At 41.6% G+C, this 25,274-nt stretch overlaps 1 protein-coding gene across 40 annotated transcripts in view; it reads left to right on the plus strand.

Annotated features, from left to right (window-relative positions):
- NEB (nebulin) overlaps positions 1-25,274 on the plus strand; it is a 213,229-nt gene that overhangs the window by 65,168 nt on the left and 122,787 nt on the right. For all 40 annotated transcript variants that reach the window (XM_077320081.1, XM_077320041.1, XM_077320047.1 and 37 more), the window contains 19 exons: positions 852-1,058; positions 2,331-2,435; positions 2,784-2,891; positions 5,025-5,336; positions 5,967-6,173; positions 7,780-7,884; positions 8,057-8,164; positions 9,550-9,861; positions 10,622-10,828; positions 12,324-12,428; positions 15,743-15,850; positions 16,612-16,923; positions 18,416-18,622; positions 18,878-18,982; positions 19,928-20,035; positions 21,317-21,628; positions 22,155-22,358; positions 24,458-24,562; positions 24,665-24,772. In XM_077320081.1, the coding sequence (XP_077176196.1) occupies positions 852-1,058; positions 2,331-2,435; positions 2,784-2,891; positions 5,025-5,336; positions 5,967-6,173; positions 7,780-7,884; positions 8,057-8,164; positions 9,550-9,861; positions 10,622-10,828; positions 12,324-12,428; positions 15,743-15,850; positions 16,612-16,923; positions 18,416-18,622; positions 18,878-18,982; positions 19,928-20,035; positions 21,317-21,628; positions 22,155-22,358; positions 24,458-24,562; positions 24,665-24,772 (3,345 nt within the window). The remainder of the gene's footprint in view (positions 1-851; positions 1,059-2,330; positions 2,436-2,783; positions 2,892-5,024; positions 5,337-5,966; positions 6,174-7,779; positions 7,885-8,056; positions 8,165-9,549; positions 9,862-10,621; positions 10,829-12,323; positions 12,429-15,742; positions 15,851-16,611; positions 16,924-18,415; positions 18,623-18,877; positions 18,983-19,927; positions 20,036-21,316; positions 21,629-22,154; positions 22,359-24,457; positions 24,563-24,664; positions 24,773-25,274) is intronic.

A 25,274-nucleotide genomic window follows, 5' to 3' on the forward strand; every position in this document is an offset into this window, starting at 1 on the left:
AGATATTCATCTTAACAGTTGCCATTTGAGCTGACCAGGAAAAGTTTCCCCTTTCAGTTTTTAATAAACATTGCATTATATTTTGAAACATTTTGGAGAAGTGAGCAGAGATTTGAATCTGAAGCATCAAATGTTACTTTGACCATGTGTGTCAAATTTTATACAGATGCAGTTTAACATAATTATAATATGAAAAGCACAACAACAGATTGCTGAAGGGGCAAACAGTTAAAGTCCATCACTTGTCCCAAAACGATTCTCTTACTTGAGGACCTTTTTTCCCCATTAGTTTATAATGGAAAAAAAATTAGTGTATGATTATGTAAATAGCTGGAATTCGTAAGGAACAGATAAGTGTATCTTAGAATATATTAATGTAAGATCAGATATATCAGTTGTTTATGGTAGTTCACAAGTACCTAAGAATTTGATATATTAGAGTGCAATCCTGGAATGTTCTGGAAGGCATTAAACAAAAAGGATACAGCATTGTGTTTATCTTTGTACATAGAAATACATCCAGTTGGATACAGCAATTTTCCTAACACACAGGAAATGTTTATGTACTATTTTTGACTCATTAGCCCATGTTTTCTCTTATTGCTCAAAATATGAAGCCGAGAGAAATAATTTTGGAGAAAATGGATATTGAAATATTCATCCTTTTCTGATATTGCAATATTAAAATTGTTTTGAGCAGTTTTTGGTTGTGTGGCAAACTTTGTTTTACTTGTTTAAAAACTCTTTCATTTTTAGGTGTTTGGCTTATGGCCTATTAGACCTTAATAAACTAAGCTAATAATTATTTACTATTTGTTCTTTGAATTTCTATCTGCTCCTTTCTCCCTTAGAATGTTTACAAACAAGACTACAACACCTGGTTCAAAGGTATTGGATGGAGTCCTCTGGGCTCACTAGATGTGGAAAAAGTTAGAAAAGCTGGAGAAGCATTAGAGGAACATAAATATCGCCAGCATCCCGCCACCTTCAAGTTCACAAGCTTGCCAGATTCAATGCCAATGGTTTTGGCTAAACAGAACACCAAGCAGCTTAGTGATGTAAGTTCTTGCAAATGCCAGTCAACCTTTTGGTGTGGTGGTTAGGAGTGCTGACTTCTAATCTGGCGAGTCGGGACTGATTCTGTGCTCCCCCACATGCAACCAGCTGGGTGACCTTGGGCTTGCCACAGCACTGACCAGGCAGAAATATCAGGGCTCTCTCAGCCTCACCTACCTCACAGGGTGTCTGTTGTGGGGAGAGGAAAGGGAAGGCGATCGTAAGCCACTTTGAGACTCCTTCTCGTAGAGAAAGCGGCATATAAGAACCAACTCTTATTCTAAGTTAAAAACATAAATTAAAAAATTAATTGTTTGAAAATATGCAGAATCAGTCTTGAGTTTCTTATGAGTTTGTTGTCTTAACTTGAGTTTGGTGAATCTGATGCCTTAACTTCACATGCTTAGGGCTCCCCCACATGCAGCCAGCTAGGTGATCTTGGGCTCACCACAGCACTGATAAAGCTGTTCTGACTGAGCAGTGATATCAGGGCTCTCTTAGCCTCACCTCCCTCACAGGTGTGGGGAGGGGAAAAGAAAGGCGATTGTGAGCCGCTTTGAGGATCATTTGGGTAGAGAAAAGCGGCATATAAGAACCAACTCTTCTTCATTCCTAGAATTTTAAGGACAGTATCACGGTTTCTGGGCCCACTCAGCTAGTTGTTTCTACTAGTACCAGTAGAATGGGAGTGGAAAGGACCTCTGGGAAATGGCCCCACTCCACTTCTTAAATTGACAGGGAGAAAGAGCCTGCCTAGCCACACCCCTGCCACATGCAGCTCAGCTAGGTGCCTCCTTCCCCTCCTTGGTCTTTTGCACCAGTCCTGCATGGGCAAGAGTCACATTTACCTGGGGTTGCAGCAGCCTCAGTGCAGTGGTCCCCCAGGCATTTGTCAGTGGGTTCATCTGCCCCACAAATGCCTCAGTGAAACAGAATAGTAACTCTTTCACATGGTTCTCTCGATAACCTGTAGACCCTAGGGTTAGTAGTTGTCTGTTCTTCTTTGTTACAAAATCAGGATAGGAAGTAGTGGAGGCTGCCCTTGTGCCTAACTTTCACTTGATTGGTCATTGTCAGTGCAGCTGAATTTGGATTTTAACTGGAAAGTCCAATGGGCTAGTACAATTTAGACCAGAAAAGCGTTTAGTATTTTGAGGCATGAGAGATGTTTGAAAGTAATTAAATGTGCATAAATTGTCTGCTGATTAATTCAGAAAGAGGTACTTGGTACCTGATATATACAATGGATGACATATGCATTGTTTTCCTTTTAGATAAACTATAAAGTGGAGGGCGAGAAAGTGAAGCACACTTATCACCTGGATCCTGATCTTCCTCAATTTATTCAAGCCAGAGTCAATGCTTATAATATAAGTGATGTGAGTATTGGATAAGTTAATTTTCACCATAAACTGATGTCCTCCAAATAAGTAGAAAAGTGTTTTTTAAAGTTAGTTTTGCATGCAATTCCCCCCCCCCCCGCCCCATTGCACCTATAGCACAGGTAAACTACTTATCCCTTTGTCAGCTATAATGGTACTGCATTCTCTTTGCACCAAAGCTGCCAATTCTTTTTTTTTACTTGATCTAACAAAAATTACTTATGCAAATGCCTTTTGGGTTACCTTTTGTGACTGCTGCCAGTTAGACAAATGTTCAGAACGAACGGCTAATAAGCTCTTTCACAAAACATTCATGGTAAGAATAATGCTTTCCTTCTACTTCAGGGCTATTACAAAGCAGACTGGAAGAAGCTGATTGCCAAAGGGTATGATCTGAAGCCAGATGCCATTTCTATAATTGCTGCAAAAGGATCACGAAACATTGCCAGCGATGTAAGTTTAACTTGTCTAAAAATTCTTGGGTTGCGGGTAGTGCTGTGTTTTTCTGTGGAATGAGTTCTGATCTTCCAGGTTCTAGATAGTTCTCTGAGGAATCAAGACGTTTTGCAGACTTTAGAAGCCCTTAATGCTCATCTTTTTGGTATCTAATAGTCCCATCCTAAGCAGACATATAAGAGCCTCTTGTGGCGCAGAGTGGTAAGGCAGCAGACATGCAGTCTGAAAGTTTTGCCCATGAGGCTGGGAGTTTGATCCCAGCAGCCGGCTCAAGGTTGACTCAGCCTTCCATCCTTCCGAGGTCGGTAAAATGAGTACCCAGCTTGCTGGGGGGTAAACGTTAATGACTGGGGAAGGCACTAGCAAACCACCCCATATTGAGTCTGCCATGAAAACGCTAGAGGGTGTCACCCCAAGGGTCAGACATGACCCGGTGCTTGCACAGGGGATACCTTTACCTAAGCAGACATAGAAGAGCCTCTTGTGGCGCAGAGTGGTAAGGCAGCAGACATGCAGTCTGAAGCTCTGCCCATGAGGCTGGGAGTTCGATCCCAGCAGCCGGCTCAAGGTTGACTCAGCCTTCCATCCTTCCCAGGTCGGTAAAATGAGTACCCAGCTTGCTGGGGGGTAAACGGTAATGACTGGGGAAGGCACTGGCAAACCACCCCGTATTGAGTCTGCCATGAAAACGCTAGAGGGTGTCACCCCAAGGGTCAGACATGACCCGGTGCTTGCACAGGGGATACCTTTACCTAAGCAGACATATATTTTCTAAGCCCATTGACGTCAACAGACTTAGAAGGAGGTAGCTGCCTAAGATTACACTGCATATCACCACCACTGCTATCTTAACACGTGGCTATGGGAGAGTCACTTGTGTTTTCTGACATGCTAGGCAAGCTTCTGATGCAGCTAGCTGGACACTATCCATCAACTATGCAGAGCTGGATTTCCATTTCATGCCTCACCCTGAAGTGGGGAGACAGTTCCCAATTAATTCCAAAGTGAGAAGGGGGAATTATGCATGTTTCTGAGGAGTAGGAGGGAAATCTTAAGGCAGATTTACATTGCTACTCAAGGTTTATTCATTTTCTTGGTAACCTGTCACCTAACATCTGGCAATGCTGTTGTGCCCCATGTTCTGCTGCCTGGTTTTATTATCCTATCAGATTGTCAAATTGACTGTAAGAAGGAGAGGTCAGTGACCATCTCTAGCCTCTTGCATGGCAAATAAGACATGATGAGTGTTCGAAAGTAAAGAACATAGTACAGGAGGGCAAAGCAAACCTCCCACCTGTACCAAAAAGGAGAGAACAGTAGTATAAAGAAGAACGACAGGGTCACAAGGAAGATACCATCTACTAGTTTTCTTGTGTTAGGAATAAATCATGGACTATTCACAAATATGTCTAATCAAATGCGTGAATACTTTTTGAATGTTGCAAATGGAGCGACAGAGGACTGGTTCTCACATATATCAGTAGATTTCTTCACTTGATTACTGGACAGGATAAGTAGCAGCCTAGTACAGGAACTGATTTCATTTTTTTTAAAAGCCGTCACAGTGTCAGGGATGGCACTGAGCAGTGGCCCCACTCCTGGCAATTGTAATCATAGAATCATAGAGTTGGAAGGGGCCATACAGGCCATCTAGTCCAACCCTCTGCTCAATGCAGGATCAGCCCTAAGCATCCTAAAGCATCCAAAAAAAAGTCTGTATCCAACCTTTGCTTGAAGACTGCCAGTGCTTACTGCATGCTGGGTGCCCCTGAAGAAGTCCACGCAGGCTGCTTCTAAAGGGGCCACTGCTCTGGGACTGCTGGGGCAGGTAGTTCCTAGTGTGCTTCCCCTGTCCCTTGCTCCAGGAACTCCTGGGAAGCCATGGCAAGCTGTGGTGCTCTCATTGCTGGAAAGGGGTGTTTGGCCCTGGTCAGCCCGTGGATGGGAGATCACAAAAGGAAGTCTAGGGTTGCTACACAGAGGCAGTCAATGACATCTATTGCCTTGAAAACCCTACAGGATTACCATAAGTTGGCTAGGACTAATTGATCCTTTCCACCACCAGTTAACTGTCTCTTAATTGTTAAGCTTCTAAAATTCATTGTGAAACTGTTTTGGTTTGTTTTCCAGTACAAGTACAAGGAAGCCTATGAGAAAGATAAAGGAAAGCAAGTTGGATTCCGTAGCCTGCAGGATGATCCTAAATTGGTCCATTATATGAATGTGGCCAAACTACAGTCCGATCGCTTGTACAAGAAGGATTATGAAAGCAGCAAGACTAAGTACCACACCCCTTTTGACATGTTCAGTGTCACGGCTGCCAAGAAAGCCCAGGAAGTCGTTACCGATACAAACTACAGACAGTATTTACACAATTACACCCTTTTGCCCGATGCCATGAGTATGGAATTGTCAAGAAACAGGATGCAGATACAGAGCGACGTATGTTATTTGCTGACATTGTGCCTGTGATCATAGCACCTAACTAATGTCTTGGAAGGATCGTGACAGAAGGCTAAGCTGGGATTTTATCCCTTAAGCTTCTCCGTTTTTTTGGCTCAGATGTGTATTACAGATGTTACACCTTTCTTGATAAATTAATAGACTTAATTATAGGACTGAGCAAATGGCATGGATATTGTCCCAGCTTTAGTAACGGAGGAATATAATTCACTTCAGTTCCTCCATTTTAGTATGAATCCATAGTCGCTCCACATTCACTGAATCAACTGTTTTAAAATGGCTGCCGGAAATGGTGGCGGTGGTGACTGTAGCCAAGTACCAAGTAACGTAGGCCATACTTACCAGGCTAGGAATTTATATTACATTTATATTACATACTATCCTCCTTCCAAAAAGTCCATGTTTGTTGGCTATGTTATGGTACTCTTGCGGGCAGGCCCATTTACTGAAAATGGTCATGGGCTTCTACTTCAGGGGATAGATGTTTCTTAGAATAGCATATGGAGCTGACTTTAGACCCCTTTTTGGGCAGTGGAAGAAGCTCTTGCTGTTAACTGTTGTGAAAGCTGATGTTTCTCTTTATATCCCATTTTTTTCCTTTCATCAAAGAACCTGTACAGAGCAGATTTCAGTAACTGGCTCAGAGGAGTTGGTTGGGTGCCAATTCAATCTCTAGAAGTAGAGAAAGCAATAAAGGCCACTGACATTCTTAACGAAAGGAAGTATCGTCAGCACCCGGACAAGCTGAAATACACTCTTGACATGGATTCCATGGAGCAGGTGCTTGCCAAGCAAAATGCCCTGACCATGAATAAGGTAATTTAAAAAAAATCATCAGCACCTATTTTTTTCCTTTGATGAATGTTGCTGCCTTCAAAATGTACAGTGTATGGGAAAGATATGTGGATTCCATTCTTCCAGAATTAATGTTGATCAAATTAAGAGTAGCTATTGTGTGAATAGCTACTTATTCACACAATTCTCATTGTCCATGGAGTCGTGATGGGTCGGACACGACTTCGCCCCTAACAACAACAATAATTGTGTGAAAGACGAATGGGGCTGCATGGACACCCAGATGATCACTTGGAGAACAAGTGGTTCAAGTAAGCGACCTACTTTTTCTGGGTGTAAGAACCCTGATTTTCAGAGTTTTCTAGTTGGTTACTAGCAGTGCTTTCCTAAGCAGAATGATATCCTTCTAAGCATACAGTGACCTTAGAAAGGTATAAATCTGTTTAGGATTACACTGTAGAAGTTTTATCTACCCCAGCGGGCTCCCTGTCAGCAATTTGGTACAAAAGAATGCTATTCTGAACCCTTGTCTGACATTTGATTTTGGTTCTTTAGTGTATTATGAGAACATTTACCATAATAAAATTTTAGTCCTATGACACCTTTAATACCAACAAAGATGTATTCAAGGCATGAACTTTTTTTTTTCATGCACACTTTCTCAAGCAATGGAACAGGAATACAGAGAAAGTAAATTAGTAGCAAATTAGTAAACAGCATCACAACGTCCAAAATACGCAGTGTGATAATCAGTCCTTTGGCTTCAATTGTCGTTCACAAAAACATTGGGGCAATAAAAATGTTATGGTTAGCGATTCATGGCAGACGCTTTCCCAGCTGTGGAAAGAAGTAATTAAAGGAGACTAGTTGCTAGCCCCATCCATTTCCACCCAAGCATGGAGACAGCCCCACAAGTGACAAGCTGTGCTGAGTTTGTTATCCTGTCGTGAGAATACTCTTGCTACATGCAGGTACTATTTTGTCTACATTATGATACAAAATGGCAACTGCACATATCAGGAGGGCTGCATGTGGTATAATCTCCTGTTATGCATAGTAGGAGAATCAAAATTATGCATCTAGAAATGGGTGCTGGGAAAAACTATCTCTGGAATTTAGTTGCATGCCAGTCTGACTTTATTACGTCAGCTTTATGGCAATGACTCGCTTTGGGCCAAATCACTGACTCATTTGGCCTGCCAAGATTCAAAGGAGATACAGCCCCCAAAAGATATACCTGAAAAATAACAATAAGATCTTTTTGGGGTATAATTTCAACTCTGGAAGAACTGAATGTACATCCCTACTTTTTGCTGCCTTTGTGAAATTAAGCATGTCTTCATAAGATTTAAGAATGAAAAGAAAATATAATTATTTTTGTCAGTCAAAGATGACAAAATATAGTCACTATTCTTGAGAAACGTAAGCTAATCTGACATGACAAAACAATTATTCTGTTACGTTTTACATAAATTGTGAAACAGGCGGTTTGTAAAATCCTTAGGGGCAGAGATCTCTGATGGGAGGGGGCTTATTTAAACTGCTGCACACTTTGATGGGACAATGTATAGAATTAAACTGCAACACAGAAAAAAGAGATGTCTTCATTTTTCTTTTGCTACTGCAGAGGCTGTATGTTGACAAATGGAACAAAGACAAGACCGAGATTCATGTGATGCCCGACACACCTGAAATTCTCTTGTCCAAAGCCAACCAAGTCACCATGAGCAATGTGAGGTTTGAAAACAGCAAGCAGCCTTCTTACCCTTAATGTAGTGCCACGTTTTTGACTTCATCTCTGGAAGTGCAAATACCAATTGCATGAGAGCAATCTTTTCTAATTGTCTTCAAGAAACCACATTTTCTCTAATTGTTTTCCTGTATCTCTGTCTCTTTTTGAACAGAAACTGTATAAGTCTGGATGGGAAGAAGATAGGAAGAAAGGTTATGATCTAAGACCAGATGCTATTTCAATAAAAGCAGCCAAGGCTTCTAGGGACATTGCAAGTGATGTATGTTTAACTTTCGATATTGCCTTTGATATTTTGTTTGTTTGTTTATTTACTTCATAGATTTGTATCCCGCCACTTCCCAATGAGCTCGTGGCGGGTAACATGGTCTTAAAACCCCATTAAAAGACTTAAAAAAAAAACCATAACATGGTGGATGATCTCCCAAACCTACTTCCCCATCCCAACTAGAGGCGTGAGAGCATCCCAACTTAGAGGCGTTAAAAACAAAGAGACAGAAAAAGCTGATTTTTTCTTAGTTGAAGCCTGCCCTACATTCACACAGTGTTTGTTTTGCCTTCTTTCTGTTAGAATCATAGACTCTGTTGGTCAATGCAGAGACAATTCTTAGTGCTGCTCTATATTGCCTTAGTTTGTTATAGACTTCCAGAATTCCATTCGCATACTTGTGCTTGATCCATCAAAACGCCAAGCCTATTGCATCTTTGGGTGGGAATTTTTATATATTTCACATTTTATTATTGTACCGAGGAGAAGTAACTCTTTAGCTATAGATCTACTCAAGAGATAAAAGATCTACTCAAGGGAGAACTCTAGCTACAGATTTACTCAAGAGAAAAGATCTAATCAAGGGAAAACTCTAGCTACAGATTTACTCAAGCGATAAAAGATCTACTCAAGAGAGAATGTAGCTACAGATCTACTCAAGAGTAATACAAGCAGTTTACTAGCACTAGCTACATTGCTTCATGAGGAGGTCAATAGTAAGTATTCTATGACCAGTATCATGGCTTTAAGCTGACGTGGGGGTAAAGTACTCTTAAAACCCTTGATCTGAACTAGCGTAAGGGTGCTTAACTCTGTGCCGGACAGCAATTCAAGAATGTACAGACTCTTAGGGAGGATGGGTTCCTTCATTGTTAAAATATATGTGTGTAGAGGGAAGGGGATAAATAACAACTTCAGCACTTTATTATCCTAATCATACAGTTCTCATCCTTTTTATTTAGAAACATTCAACATTCATCTAAAGACAAAAATAAAGTTGAACAGAACAGCTGATAAGAAGTGTAAAATAGGATTTACCATTTACATTAACAAGTTTGATGGCCTGGGGCCAACAGGGTCCTTTTGCCTAAAACACACCAGACTAGAAAACCTTTCAGCACATCTATGAAGCACTCTATAAACCATTTAAGCTGTATTCCATTGTAGGCAAAAGGTTGCATAGCAAAGCCTAGGCAAGTAAGCAATTTTTCTCTATACAGAGAAGAAATAGAGGTCAGATCTTGGTCTCCCATATGGAACTTTGAGCCAATTTCCAATAACTGTATGATCAGTTAGAAGGTTGCAAGCATTTCCTTTATCACCAACCCATCAAGTTCTCCTTTGTCTTGTTTTAACAAAAGTGTGTTTCTTGTTTACAGTATAAATACAAACTGGCCTTTGAGCAGGCAAAGGGAAAGCACATCGGGTTCCGGAGTCTCGAGGATGACCCTAAGCTGGTGCATTTCATGCAAGTTGCTAAAATGCAATCAGAACGTGAATACAAAAAAGACTATGAGAAGTCAAAGACCAGGTTCCACACCCCGGTTGACATGTTCAGCGTTGTGGCAGCCAAGAAAGCTCAGGAGGTGGCAACCGATACAAACTACAGGAGTATTATCCACACTTACAATGTTATGCCTGATGCCATGAATCTGGAACTGGCCAAGAACATGATGCAGATACAGAGTAATGTAAGTAAAGGACTGTACAGCCTGTGAATTACCAAGGGTCTGATTAGATGAGATGCTAGGAAATCTGTGATCAGATCTTACGAGTATTTCTTAAAGATCAAATCACAGTTCCCCAAGACCCCACTACAGATCAGGACTGTGGTCCATGCATTGAATCCTTTCATAAGTAAATTCTCTGCATTATGAGTATGGGGAGATGGCAGAGAGATCCCTTTTTGCTGGCTAGAGTACAAAAGGATGAATTAGAACTCAGCCTTCCACTACCAACAATAGAGTGGATCCTTCCTAGCATGAGAGGAGCTGAGCTACTTAATAGAGAACTTTCCCTACTCTCACCCTGGCTCTAACCTGCAGTGGAATTACACCCCCAGGCTTCAGTGAAACCCTAGGAAATGTATTTCTGACAAAGTGGGGAGTCTGAAGTGTGTGTGAGGGGGAGATAACTATGTATGAGCAGGAGATCACTAAAGTATGTATCTCCTTCCAGGGGCAGAAGCAGGGAAGTCATTAGTTCAATGAAGATCCATACTTTTACCCTTTCAGATCAGCATTACACAAACGATTCCGTAACATGCAATATAGCATACAGAAGCATCAGTTTATGACAGCTAAATATAAAATTGCTACTGCAAAAAGATGCAGTTGGTTGCTGGAAATAAACCTGTACATCAGCTTAAAATATCACCACTGAACATTGACATTAAAATAAAGAGTAAGTTACCTAGCACTTTTCATTGGTTTTATTTCATTTTCTCTTCAGAATCAGTACAAGGCAGACTACGATGAATTTATGAAGGGAGTTGGATGGGTTCCATTAGGATCTCTAGAAGCTGAGAAGAATAAGAAAGCCATGGAGATTGTAAGTGACACCAAGTATAGACAGCATCCGGACAAACTGAAGTACTCCATCTTGATGGACTCCATGCCCATGGTCCTGGCGACAAGTAATGCAAAAATTATGGATGAGGTAAGAAAATAAATAACCTCAAGCAGATATTTGGAGAGGTGGGATATGCATGTGCTAAAAATAATGATTTTTTGACTACAGAGAACCAGAGCAGACCCAGAACTCTACAGATCTGAATTTTAAGAATTGAGACATCTGGAGAGGATCTGTTTCAGCGATGCAAAAGAACTTGTAGGGTAGTGACTCCTGAGCATGAAGAAATAAAAATTTGGACCCTCATGTATTAATCAATACAGGAATGACAAGATCTGAGGAATAATTATTGACAGAAAAATCACACCAATTACAAACTTTCCTATATAGTTTGGCTAGAACTAGTTTATTACTTTCTACACGGTCTCCTAAATTTCTAAAGGAGATTTGAAAATACCATTGCATTGTGTGAGAGGGGGGAGGGAACTGGCTAATTAAGCCGATGCTGAATTGGTCTTCTTGTTCACTCGACTACTTTGAACAAGAAGACCAACTAAGTATGGGCTTAGTCAAACAAAGCTGCAATCAGAACAAAATTTGGATCCAGCGGCACCTTTGAGATCAACAGAGTTTGATTCAAAGTATAAGTTTTTGTGTACATACACAAAACAACATGCCGTAACATGGCGACTCACTTGAAAGCTGCAGTCAGTAATGAATCTTGATCTTGTTGCTGTGAAACTTCCCCATGCTTCAGTGAAAAATCTGCTGCCTTAGCTCATGACTGCCCTGTGGTGATTGACATATCAAGATCAGTGACTGAGTAGAAGCAAGGAGATGGGCCCACTGTGGGAGGTTAGGTCCCTTGAGGCCCTCTTGTCCAAGGAACCCCTCTTCCCCTTAACCCGCCCCCTGAGAACCAGCACTTAGAGATGACTCAACATTAATCCTTGATTAGTTCTGTGCTGAGCTGAAACAGCAGTGGTAGGGACTGTGTCAATTTAAAATGTTAGGAACAGCATTTAGCTGTCAGTTATTCTTTTTTTATTTGGCCTGAGGTGCATAAAAATCTAAACTTGTTGGTGGGAAATACATGTCTACCAGTTTTTTAATAGTTTATTTTTACAACAGCAAGAGCCAATAGTACAATTTGACTCTTTGCAGTATCATATTCGTGCATTTTCTAGTCTAATCCCAACCTTCTTGAGCCTGAGGGTACATTTGGAATTCTCAAGCAGCCTGGAGTGTACAGCCACAAAATGGCTGCCCCAAGAAGTGGAGCCAGCTGCAAAAGTGCTGTCCCTTACTTTCAGTCATACAGTGAAGATTCTTGTGCAGCTGCTGTCAAAGCAACATTTTAAAGAGTATTCGCAGTCAATCAAATCTCTAGTAGCCAATCCACCTGGCCCTGCTTATTTTCTAAAAACACCTGACAGACACCGATATTGGTGTCAGTAGCCACAATAGTGCCCCTATTGGATGCTTCTGGGCTCATTCATGCCCTCTTAAATCAAGTATTACTGTAATGTTTGTGATAATTTCTTTTGGCAGATGTTGATAGAAGTTTTGCTTACTTTTTCAGCACCTTTACAAAAAGGACTGGGAGGCAGACAAGACAAAGATTCACATAATGCCTGACATTCCTGAGATACTTTTGGCAAAAGCAAATGCATTTAACATCAGCAATGTAAGTATGACTGCTGCCTGGCTGGAGCTGTGTTCCAGTCTCTTACTCCTAGGGGGTAATTAAAAATGAACTATCAACCCATTTACCAAACTGGCACAACTGCTAAATCCATCCCAGTAAAGATTAAATACAAGTGAAGCCCATCAATACACCATAAACTATGGCCTTGGGCACAATTTTTCACTGTTACTCACAGGTAAGTCTCAGTGGGTTCGACCAAGGTTTCATTTTGTTAGAAGCCAAACAGTCCTTTCTGTGGGGTGGAAGAAAGTGCAGTAGAACACTGTGCCAGTCTGTTAATGCCAGATTAACAGGATTGATGTCAAACAGAGAAATACAATCCAAGTAAAGTCAAAGGGAGTGCAAGCCCGGGAAAGCCAGTGCAGTGCACTGGTGTGCAGCAGAACAAAGTGCCAATGTGGCAATGCCAGCTCAATCACAAACCAAACAAGGGGAAGCATTTTTGTAAGTCCAGCAAAACCAGTGCAATATTCGAAGAAGAACCAGTTCCACTGTGACAGTGTAAACTCTACCGGACTAAGGTCCAACCAGAGAATCTCTGCAGTAGAAACTGAAGGGGGACCTTTTTGGAAGCCCGGCAGAACTAGTGCAATGTACAGAGTGCCCAACAGTATCAGCACAATCAAAGAGTGCTCAGTAGACCCCAGTGATGCTGGCATTTCACGTTTAAAAGGACTGATCTAAAACCACTGAGTCACAAACCTAAGCAAGAGGGGTAGGATTTTGCAAGCTTTTGTGCAAGAAGATGGGAAGTGAACAAAAAAGGAATGTCAGCAAAGGGGTAGAGGGAGCCCTCTTGAAACTGAAAAGAAGCCTGGTAAACATTTTGATTGAGTGGCAGCAATCGGTTTGGAAATGTATCCAGTCAGGAACTGCACAAACTGCTCACAAACTGCTTGAAAGTTCATGGAAAGTTCATGCCGGTCAACCTGCAACAAACGTTAGTTTGCGAACCATGAGCCACTTTAGTTTGTGAACCAGTTCATGCCCACCCCTATACATTTATCAAGCTCCTTCTGAAGCATTGGAGGCTTCTATGGGTTGTATAGGAAGAGGGGTTCCTCTGTGAGGTGTCCACACCTAATAGTTACTTCTGATTAAAACTTTCTTGGATCTCTTCCATATTGTGATATATTGCATTTCTGGTTCTCCCTTGGAATAGAGGTCAGAATAGAGAACACTAACCTTGGTAGACCAGTGGTCTGATTCATTATAAGGCAACAATAGATAGATATTGTATCATCTAATGTGGGGGTCGTCAACCCCCGGTCAGTGGCCCGATACCGGGCCGCGAAGTCCTCGGTAACAGGCCGCCAGCGGCCACGCCTGCCTCTCCCCCCCTGCAGCGAGAAGTTCACCAAGCCGTGAGAGAAGCAGGGGGGAAGAGGCAGGCGCGGCCCCCGGCACGCCAGCGGACACAAACGCGCATGTGTGGCGCCCGGGCCGCTGGGCTCCCACCCCTGGAGCTGGTCCTCAACCATAAAAAGGTTGGGGACCGCTGATGAATAGAAACTGACTCTTTTCAGATATAAAGTAGGAATGGACCACCACAGGCTCACATATGACTTATGTCTTAAATAGGGATTGCAAGCAATAAAGATTCACTCTTAATCCCCAGAATTATAATGAGCTGTTTTAGTTCATCCATATACAGCTTTGATGGGCTAGCAGATGATTTTATTTTACAAAAGCATATTTTCCCAAACATATTACTCCTTGGCAACTTTGGAGTGGATCTGAATAAATATACTTTTATAGAAAACATTCTGTGAATATACAAGTAGAGTTACATCAAAATGGCTCCTCTACACAAAATTTACAGTGCTGTCACTTGATATAAAAAGTCCAGACTGAATTAGAAGGAATTCAGAGCTGATCAGAGATGTCTGTGCAATTCAGCTGAAGTTTTTGTGGGAGCATCGTACTTGAGCTCAAGGGAGAAATGGCCATTAAACCCACCAGGAAAAGTCCAGGCAGGTTAATTGCCTGAAAACTGCTCTCCCAGGCCACCCCAGCACCTGGTGACTCTCCCTTGTGTGGGGTAGCCCTGGATTGGGTGAGATACTACAGTCACTTCCACCAGTCAATCTTCCCTGCATGGGACGTGTGCCATAGAGGAGTCATGGCCCTTTCCCCAGGCCATTTTGCCTTCTCAGTACCTCTGCTTGAGCTGCATGTTGTGAATTATTCTTACCTTAAATTGGAACAGTCAACAGAATAGCAAAATGTGGCATCCTGAGAGACATTCCATTTGAATGAAACCAGTAGATGCCTAACATTTCCTCCGATTTTTAAAAAAGAGTTAATCTCCAGGTTTCATAACAGCAAACAAAAAGCAGGAGCAATCACTAAAACGCTTCAGTGCTTCATACTTGAAAAGTCATTGTTCATATTTATGTTAATTTATTAACCTCTGATTTTTCTTACGTTTTTCTTCTTGCAGATATAGCGACTTCAGTATCTATCAAGGTTGCTCTTTCTGCCCTAGCCGCGAAAGGAAATTCTGTCTAGATTAGAGCCTGCAGTCTAGAACAGCCATTTTCAACCTTTTGTTGGCCATGGCCCTTTTAGGAGCTTTTCTCAGGTTCTAGGTCCCCCTGCAGTAAGCTGGCTGCTTGTGCAATGAGCTGGGCTAGGCTAAAAAAGGCCTAAGCCAAGAGTGAACTATCTATCCTCAACATACCTGGTCTTATATATACGCAAGCCAGATTTCTAGAACCAAGAGAAGCATGTGTGTTCATTTTTTTTTCTCGAATGCATTAATTCAAAGTGCTCACAAAGAAATGGATTATATTATTTCTTTTTCTTTCCCTTGACAAAGGTTACACTTCCTAGAAATTAATGATGTCATTCTTGACCAAAAGGGTATTTCATCAGTTCACTTATCAGAGTCCTCCATAAGCCCTTTGAGCTCCCCTTCTCACATTTTTCAGTCCATGTACCCCTTCAAGTGTGCCAGGAGGCCATATGGCCCCCATTGAGAATGGCTGGTCTAAGCTAATGTCACAGTTCTTATGTCAAAAGATTTCCAGGTTTTATAAGATTAATTTTAGTAAATCAGTTTCATTTGTAATTATCTTTTTAAATACTGCTTTTAACATAGTCTAGCAGCAACCTGGCTTTAATGTTGTTGCTTTTTGCTGCTGTTGTTTGTTGTTTGGCCTAGTTTTTATTTCAGGTTGTATACCAAAGTTATAATGGCCTCTGGCCCCATGCAGTGAAACTGACAATCAGTTGATCTATCAACATGAAAAACATTATCCCCCTTTTAACTTTCCTTTTTCAATTCACAGAAAATGTACAGACTTTCCCTGGAAGAGGCTAAAAAGAAGGGATGTGATCTCAGAGCGGATGCAATTCCCATTCAAGCTGCTAAGGCTTCTCGAGACATTGCTAGCGATGTAAGCTGTTAAGGGAAAGCAAGCTTATTTATTTTAAAAATGTATGATCTGTGTGGCTTTATTTCACTTTTAGACTGGTTTAAATGTAGCCATGCCCTTATTACATACAGAAATACTGTAATGGATTTATAATACAATCTTAAGAACCCGTGTGTGAGCCCCATTTAATAGACCTGAATGGATTTCTGAGTAAACTTGCTTAAGATTCCTGTCTTATGTCCCAGTCCTAAGCCCATCACCGAGGGACAATGAGATCTTTCATATCTGTTCTACATTAGCAATGACAGGATCACATGGTCCCTGTTTTGTCCTTTTGTGCGGAACAGGGGTAGTCAACCTGTGGTCCTCCAGATGTTCATGGACTACAATTCCCATGAGCCCCTGCCAGCTGGCAGGGGCTCATGTGAATTGTAGTCCATGAACATCTGGAGGACCACAGGTTGACTACCCCTGGTGTGGAAAACTTTCTGCTTGTATAGTCTGAGGGTGAGAATAGTATTCTTGAAAGCTTGAGACCTATCATCTACTACTGTCCAACCCTTACCCCTTCTAGCTGCTCACATCTGCTGGGGAAGCTGGTGGACTGGGTCTGGCTTTTCTGAGAGAGGGACTGATCCTACCTGCCTGGAAACCAGAAGCGGTAGCTCCACTCTTAAATAGCTGCACTCTTAAATAACATGCAAGTGGATGAAGTAACATTGCAGTTCTTAAGTAGATAAGGTACAGTTTTGCCTTTCATGGTTTTCCTGTTTTCTTTGCAGTACAAATACAAGCTAGGCTATGAAAAGGACAAAGGTAAGCTTGTGGGCTTCCGCAGCCTTCAAGACGATCCCAAGCTGGTCCATTATATGCAAGTGGCTAAGATGCAGTCAGACCGGGAGTACAAGAAAGCCTATGAAATCAGCAAGACCAGGTACAATACACCTGCTGATACTTTCAGCGTCATGGCAGCCAAGGAAGCACAAGCCAATATCACCAACACGAACTACAAAAGGCTCATCCACAAATACATCCTCCTGCCAGATTCCGTGCAAGTAGAACTGTCCAGAAACATGAATCGGATTCAGAGTAATGTAAGAGTCTGTCTTCTTTCTTTTTTCTAGTAGTTAATGGCTACTGTCTAGACATTTGCCAGATGTTTGGAAGCTGGGCCTGCATGGCTCAGGAAGACTCCCCTGAAACTCAGGCCCTCCAAGACGGAGGTCCTGTGGGTGGGTAGAAGGGGACAGAATCAGGAAGTGTGCCTCCCCTGCCTGGATGAGGTGCAGCTTATGGATATGCGTGCAGCCAGGAACTTGGGGGTGATCTTTGATGCCTCCTTATCTATGGAGGATCAGGTCATGAAAGTAGCCCAAGGGGCATTTTTCCATTTGCGCCAGACTAGGTTACTAGCGCCCTAACTGTCCTTAGATCACCTGGTCACGGTGATCCATGCAATGGTCACTTCCAGATTAGACTTCTGTAACTCGCTCTACATGGGCCTTCCTTTTTCTCTGACCCGGAAATTGCAGCTGGTGCAAAATGCAGCTGCTAGGGACCTCACAAGATCATTTTGGAGGTCCCATGTCCAGCCTTTGCTGAGGCAGCTATGTTGGTTGCCGATCGGCTTCCGGATCAGGATCAAGGTCTTGGTTCTCACCTTTAAGGCCATCCGTGATCTGGGCCCCACTTATCTGAGGGACTGCTTGTCTCCTTATGCCTCTCGCTGGGCTCTTCGCTCTGCAGATAGGAATCTGCTAGCTGTTCCCAGCCCCCAGGAAGTATGCCTGGCCTTGACCAGGGCCACGACCTTTTCAGTCCTGGCCTCAACCTGATGGAATGAACTCCTGAGCGAGCTAAGGGCCCTGACAGAGCTGTCTACATTTTGCAGGGCCTGTAAAACAGAGCTCTTCCACCAGGCGTTAGGTTGAGGCTGGGCTAGGAAGAGCGGTTCCCTCCCTGTACAGACCTGAAGTTGCCCCCTGGAGGGCTCACAGCTGTTGTAAATGGAGATTTGGGGGTGGAAGTGGGGTGATATTTCTTGCCAATTGAGATTTTGCCACTGCCTTAGATTGTTGTGTATATTGTTTTATGTGGGTTTTTAAAATTTTTATGTAAACCGCCATGAGCCCGCTAGGTCTGGGAGTGTCAGTGAACAAATATACATAAAATAAAATTAATAATTATTTAGGTAGATTTATTTATATATTTATATATTTATATATTTTTATATTTTTATATTTTTATATTTTTATATTTTTATATTTTTATATTTTTATATTTTTATATTTTTATATTTTTATATTTTTATATTTTTATATTTTTATATTTTTATATTTTTATATTTTTATATTTTTATATTTTTATATTTTTATATTTTTATATTTTTATATTTTTATATTTATATACCGCCGCTCTCAAATGTCTTGCAGCGGTTTACAGAAATTCATAAGAACAATAAAATCCCATAAAACCCATTAAAATGTAATTAAGATATTTGGTGTTGCAGCAGACAGCTATACAACTACAGTTGTATTTTATTAACCAGGTTTTTAAAAAAACGTCATGTGCCTTTTTTACCTGCAGCTCGAATACAAGCAAGACTATAATGAATGGTACAAAGGACTTGGTTGGAGCCCTGCAGGGTCACTAGATGTTGAAAAGTCTAAGAAAGCTACTGAAATAGCAAGCGATACCAAGTATCGCCAGCACCCAAGTGCTTTCCCGTTTACAAAGAAGATGGACTCTATGGATATGGAACTTGCAAAATACAATGCTGGGGTTATGAATAAGGTGAACATCTCTGTTATATGAAATAGTGACTGCATTTTCTGGGGCGGGAGGGGGAGGAATGACTACAGTAGTCCAAGGCTAAACCGCATGGGTCCCCAGGGCAAGTGTGCGCAAAAAAAAGGCAATTGTGAAAATATATAAGATGTTATAATATATTAAGTCTTAGAAGAAATTTAGAAATTTAGAAATATCAATTTATCATCATATATTAGTAAGCAACACAGCATTGATCTTCTATTATTTTTTTCCTCGCAGCATGCATACATAGAAGCCTGGGAGAAAGATAAGAGGACGATCCATGTGATGCCAGATACACCTGATATTATGCTGGCTAAAGCAAACAAGTCTAATTACAGCGAGGTACGTAAATCTCTAAGAGTTTGCTGTGTCGATAGACATATTACTTGTATCCCCGTTAAGGAAAACCAGTGTACATACTTGAACAAGTAGTAGTTACAAATTACTAATGATTAAGGATCCTGGATTCAATTTCTTTGAGGGTTCAAATGAGGTATCTCTAATAGCTTGTGGGTCTTTCTCTTGGAAAGGATCTATATGATCAATTGTACTTTCAGGAACTCCTGTGATTCCTAATCCTGGTACAATCAAATGAAGAATTTGAGCAGCACCTCAGCCAATGGATGTCCAAAATGCGTAATTCAAGTTGTTGACTTTAATTTACCACTAATACCACTCAGGTCCATTCGTTTTAGTAGAATATAGGATCGAAAAGCCTTCAACAATGCCATCAAATATCTTTTACCTCCAACTTCCCATTTGAAGGAAAAAAGACTTCACCAGTTCTGCTAGGATCTTATGACCCCCCCCCCCCATCTTTGTCCATGTTCAGTAAGAAGCAGTTAGTTAAAGTGATTTATACAATTGTCATGATGTAGGATTCCAGTCCCTTATAAGCTTCAACTATGCCCTTTTGAATTGTTAGGAAATTTGTTCTAAATAGAGTTCAGATTAATGTGCCCCTTGGACATTTGAAACGAATTTGCTAAATCTTTCTTAACAAAGGAATTGTGAGGATGAACCTAATCGTAGGGCAATACCAGCAAAATTTCTCAGGAGTTTTTTGCATATTTAAAGATTGCCATGTAAAGTGAAATTTGAGGTGAATTTGAGCTAGCATTCTCTGCCCCCCCTCCCCCAACAAATCAGATGAATTTTGAGGGAGTCAAGTGAGTTTTGATAATGTCACTTTTCTTTAGAGAGTCTTATGCGCACCAAATTACAACACAAGAGAAGTCTTTGGATGGGACGTGTTTTGAACATTTTTCTTTTTCATTTCCACATTAGAAAATGTATAAACTGGGATGGCACGAAATGATCAAGAAAGGCTATGATCTCACTGCTGAAGCCATTTCAGTGAAAGCTGCAAAAGCATCCCGAGACATTGCTAGTGAGGTAAGTCACCTTGCAACGGCAGCATCCTGTATCACTGCTCAAGACTCATTGAATGTTTGGTTTTTTTAATTGCTGGTGCTCACTGTTTCTCGTCCTGTATATGTTAACTGGGACTCCGCCCCTTTCACACACCAGGAAGCCCAGTGGATTGGAGAACCCTGTTATGTCTGTGCCTCTCCCTCACTATACACCAGGCCTCTCTGTGCTGGGCAACCATTGAGAGCCTTTGCAGGGCAACAAGCTACATCACATGGCACTTCCGGTTTGTACCCGAATTACCATCATATAGTAGGGATACAAATTCCTTGTGTGTTGTGATGGCATTTCAGGGTACATCCCTGTGCTCTCATTTTGCAAATGAAACTTTGTAATCAGTCTTTCTCCAAGCATTTTCATCAACCTTTACTAAGGCCACCAAGTGGTCCACTTTAGGACTATGAGCAGCAGAAGAGACCAGACTGACTATAGTAGTTAACTACTCTTGACTTTTAGATCTAAGCATGATCTCATTTTGTCCTGATGTGAAGATCTGTCATTGCAGTCAGCTCTTGTAGCCAGCTTGGTGTAGTGTTTAGGAGTGCAGACTTCTAATCTGGTGAACCGGGTTTGATTCCCCACTCCCCCACATGCAGCCAGCTGGGTGACCTTGGGCTCGCCATAGCACTGATAAAGCTGTTCTGGTCGAGCAGTAATTTCAGGGCTTTCTTAACTTCACAGGGTGTCTGTTGGAGGAGGGGAAAGGGAAGGAAATTGTAAGCCGCTTTGAGTTTCCTTCTGGTATAGAAAAAAATGACCTATAAGAACCAACTTTCCTTCTTCTTCCAATTTATAGCCCATTTACGCACTGGGAAATTCACTGCCCCAGCTCCCGTGCAGGAGCACAAATCAGGGGTGGATGAGGTGCACCAAGCCAAATGCTCCCCCATGTGGGTACAGAAAGAGGTGGGGCAACCTGCCACCACTAAAACTCTAGCCTGCAGCCTGGCATGAAACCTCCAGTGCATAAACGGTCATAATGAGGACTTAGAAAGATTCACCAGGTTTTGAAGGCTTTATCTGCAACCCCTCATTCATCTTACAACATCTGCTTCTGGTTCTTCCTAGAAATTAATGAAAAACACTTGAAAACACTGAAGAATTTTTTTGGATACAGTGTTCAGGGGGGGGGGTATCCATACTGGTATTCTGAATCATTCGGGTTCCCAACATCGTTTCCGGATTCAGATGCAGGTTTTCCCCTGGAATTCCAGAATTATGTAATTTTCTTTGTTGTTATTTTAGTACAAGTACAAAGAAGGCTACCGCAAACAACAGGGACATCACATTGGATTCCGCAATTTGCAAGATGATCCCAAACTTGTGCACTCGATGAATATAGCCAAGATGCAGAGTGAGAGGGAATACAAGAAGGACTTTGAGAAATGGAAGACCAAGATCAATTTGCCTGTGGATATGATAGCCTTCTTGATGGCAAAGAATTGTCAGCACTTGGTTAGTGATACAGACTACAGACGGATCATTCACCAATGGACTTGTTTGCCAGACCAAACAGATGTCATTCATGCTAAGAAAGTCTATGAACTCCAAAGTGATGTAAGTCAGATTTCTAAACCACTTTCTCCTCCCTTTATGTTTCTGATTTTCCTTGTTTGCATGGCTAAGTGGACAGTGAAGGCAGATTAAACATGCACCTTTCCTACCCTGGTAGCTCTTAATCTTCTTCCTTGTGTCCTTGATTCTCTAGCTGAATTCTTCCCATTGAGCCATTTTCCCTTCCTTCCTTCCTTCCTTCCTTCCTTCCTTCCTTCCTTCCTTCCTTCCTTCCTTCCTTCCTTCCTTCCTTCCTTCCTTCCTTCCTTCCTTCCTTCCTTCCTTCCTTCCTTCCTTCCTTCCTTCCTTCCTTCCTTACGAGCCCCTTTCAATTTACCCTTCTGTCCGCCTGGTTTCCTTTATATCTGCTCACTTACAATACTTTTCAGTCATTATGCCTACTACTCTTCTGGGTCTTGTCTCAGAGTGTAAGCCTTGGGGAAGGGCCAGGTTTTTGTTTTAATCAGATGGATCTCCAGTGGCTATTCTCATATGGAATGGATCTCAAATCTGTTTTCTTTTGAACTAGAATGCATACAAATCCGATCTTCAGTGGCTTCAAGGTGTGGGCTGGAATTCATATGGATCTTTAGAATCGGAAAAGAACAAGAAAGCTTCAGAGATTCTGAGTGAGAAGAATTATCGTCAGCCCCCGGACACGGTTAAATTCACAAGTATTGCTGATTCAATGGAGGTGGTTTTGGCAAAAGAAAACGCCAAGCATAGAAGCGATGTGAGTTCTTTTTTCTTTTTAACTATCACTGAGCAAGAGGGTTCCTTCATGGATGAAGTTCACGGAAAATTAGAATTTGGCACATAATCAAATGATGTTCATGTAGCTGACTTTTAGTTTAAGGCCCGTCTCCTTTTCCTTGAGAGTAAGTCTCATTGATTTTAACAGAACTTACTTTTGGGTAAATATACAGAGGATCCAACTACAGGATAATTAAATGTCATTTTTTTCCTAGGAATCTGATGCAAAAATGGCACCTTTGTTCAGAAATTCATTGAATGAGCTAGAGACAGTCACTGTTTTTAATAATCTGTTCTCAGGACTGCTGTGAGACTAAAGTGGAGAAAGGGAAATAGATGCTGTCCTGAGCTCTTGGAAGACGGGTGGGATAAAAACGTACCAGCTAGATGACATTTCATCTTGTTGCTTATTTCAGGTGGCTCATTAAAGCTCATGCACTGGCTTACATCTTCTCGTGTCAGTGGGAGGGTGTTGTTATTGCTGATTCTCCTTCCCCGATGCAAACTCCAGTGCTGAATTCAGTCCCAAACTTCCTCAATCTTTAGGAGCTTAATGCTGGTGGTAGAGGTACTACAGCCAGAAAGGAGAGGTAGCAAAGATCCATTTGTTGAGCAGAGCTTGATTCACTGCTCTTGGCCGGCATATAATTTCATTGAGGTTTAGGGTTGCCAGAATCCTGGAGGAAAAAAATATTGCTCTTTAACAACAGCTTTATGTGTTTAAGTGGGCCGGTGAAGCTTTTCATGGCACAGATGTAAGAAACATCACCTGGTTAAAAAAGTAAATCCTGTTACAGCCTTGTTAGAGAGGCAGTCCTTTTTCCCCTTCAGGTTGTTAATGACCATGTTGGGTATGAAAGCTATATCCAGGTGACAAAAGGTATCTAACAAAGGGATCTTTGAGTGTCAAAAACTTATATCTTGGAAGTCTTATTGGCCTTTAAGGTGCTGCTGGATTTGAATTTTGCTTTTCTACCATAGACAGCTTGAAACTATGCCCAACTGCAACACTAGTTTTTCAATGGGGATTCTATTTGATGTGGGCTTATTATATAACCCGCCACAAGATGGCTTGCTGTGGGTGGTGGGATATAAGTCAAATGAATGAATGAATGAATGAATGAATGAATGAATCCTAAGAATACTTTCTGGGGAGTAAACCATCCTTATCCATTGTTCTTCCTCTTAATATTTGTGAAACAGCCTGGGGGGTGGAATGGTCTGGGGTGTCCAAGTTGGAATAGGGTCAATCAGGGTGTGTCTAACAAAGCAGGCCGCACCCTGATTGGCCCTGCACTTACAGCTCCCTCCCTGGACGCTAGCCACTTTGCTCTCAGACGCTGCATGAGCCAGCATGTGAGAGAGAGACACAGAGAAAGAGAGAGCCCTGTCAAACTGCAAACCAGCCCTGATTACCGGCTATGGCTCCTGCTACGAGGGAGACAGAGAGAGAGAAAGAGACAAAGAGAGCCATCCAAACAAGTCCTCATTCCCTGCTACAAACAGCCCTATGGTTCCTGCTGTGACGGGGAGAGAGAGAGAGAGAGAGAGAGATCTGCGCCTCCCGGTGTCCCCTGGGTCCTAGCACCCATTGCATTCCTGGTTGCAATGGGCTTTCTTGCTGGTATTGAATAAAATCAGATTTACTTCTAGTAGGTCTGTTTAGATTTGCACCTAACATTCCTTGACAATTGACATAGACAAGGTGGGTAATACGTTGGGTCTGATCCAACCAGCATTTCCATTAGTGAAAAAAGGAGGAGAAAGTCCTTTTTTGACTATATACACACACACACACACACACACACACACAAAGACTATCTTGGGGATTTTGAGGCCTACACGGACAAAAGTCATGTTGGGACGGAAGCTGTAATAATGAGAATTATGAGCAAAACCCCCAGCAGCTTCCAATCTGTTGGCTTTCATACAGCAGCCTTAAAAGACAAGAATTATTTCCTTTTTTAATATTTTACCCAGCATTTCACATTAGCTAAATATGCATTTGTAATCAGATGTGAGATTTGGTGTTGTGTGTGCTTATTCTCACTGACCTATACTCATTCTCTCTTTTGCTAGAAACTATACCGAGAAGCCTGGGACAAGGACAAGACTCAGATTCACATCATGCCTGACACTCCTGAAATTATTTTGGCCAGAGCCAATTTACTTAATACAAGCGATGTAAGTTTAACACTGGGTTATGAAAAAAAGTTTCTGTTCTATGGAACTCTTTATCCTGCTGGGCTAGAACACTTACTAAAGTTCCAGATTTTCTCTTAATAGAAACTCTACAAATTAGGATTGGAAGAACTGAAGAAGAAAGGCTACAACCTTCCTATTGATGCCATACCAATCAAGGCAGCAAAAGCATCTCGAGATATCGCCAGTGAAGTAAGGGTTTCACTTACCACTTTTACAACAATTTAAAAAATACTAATACAGAAAAATGTGTAAAACCCAAAAATAACATCCAACATAACATCCAAGGAGATCTTTCCGACCTCCAAACAAATATTGTCCTGTAGTTTGATCTTATTCCAAAATAACTCCAGCAGTTGTTGTTGTTGATGATGATGATGATGATGATGATGATGTAATTTATTACCCACCACTCCCGGTCAGCCATATCATATCCCCACAATAAAAACACAAAAGCCCCAACCATTAAAATACTGAGCATACAAAACATTGGCAGCAATCCCATCCCCCCAACCCTTCCTTGCCCCAGACTCCTAGAACCCCCTTTAAATCTGTGCCTCGGGGGAGATAACAGGGAGATCGTATGATTGTATGATGTTGTAGTTATGGTGAAGAGGGCCATTTTCCAAAAGTCTTTTCTTTCTCATCCCAACCAATTTATCCTTCTATACTACATGCCAACATTTCTTGAGCC

Source organism: Paroedura picta, chromosome 2 (assembly GCF_049243985.1).
Source record: "Paroedura picta isolate Pp20150507F chromosome 2, Ppicta_v3.0, whole genome shotgun sequence".
Lineage (NCBI taxonomy): Eukaryota > Metazoa > Chordata > Lepidosauria > Squamata > Gekkonidae > Paroedura > Paroedura picta.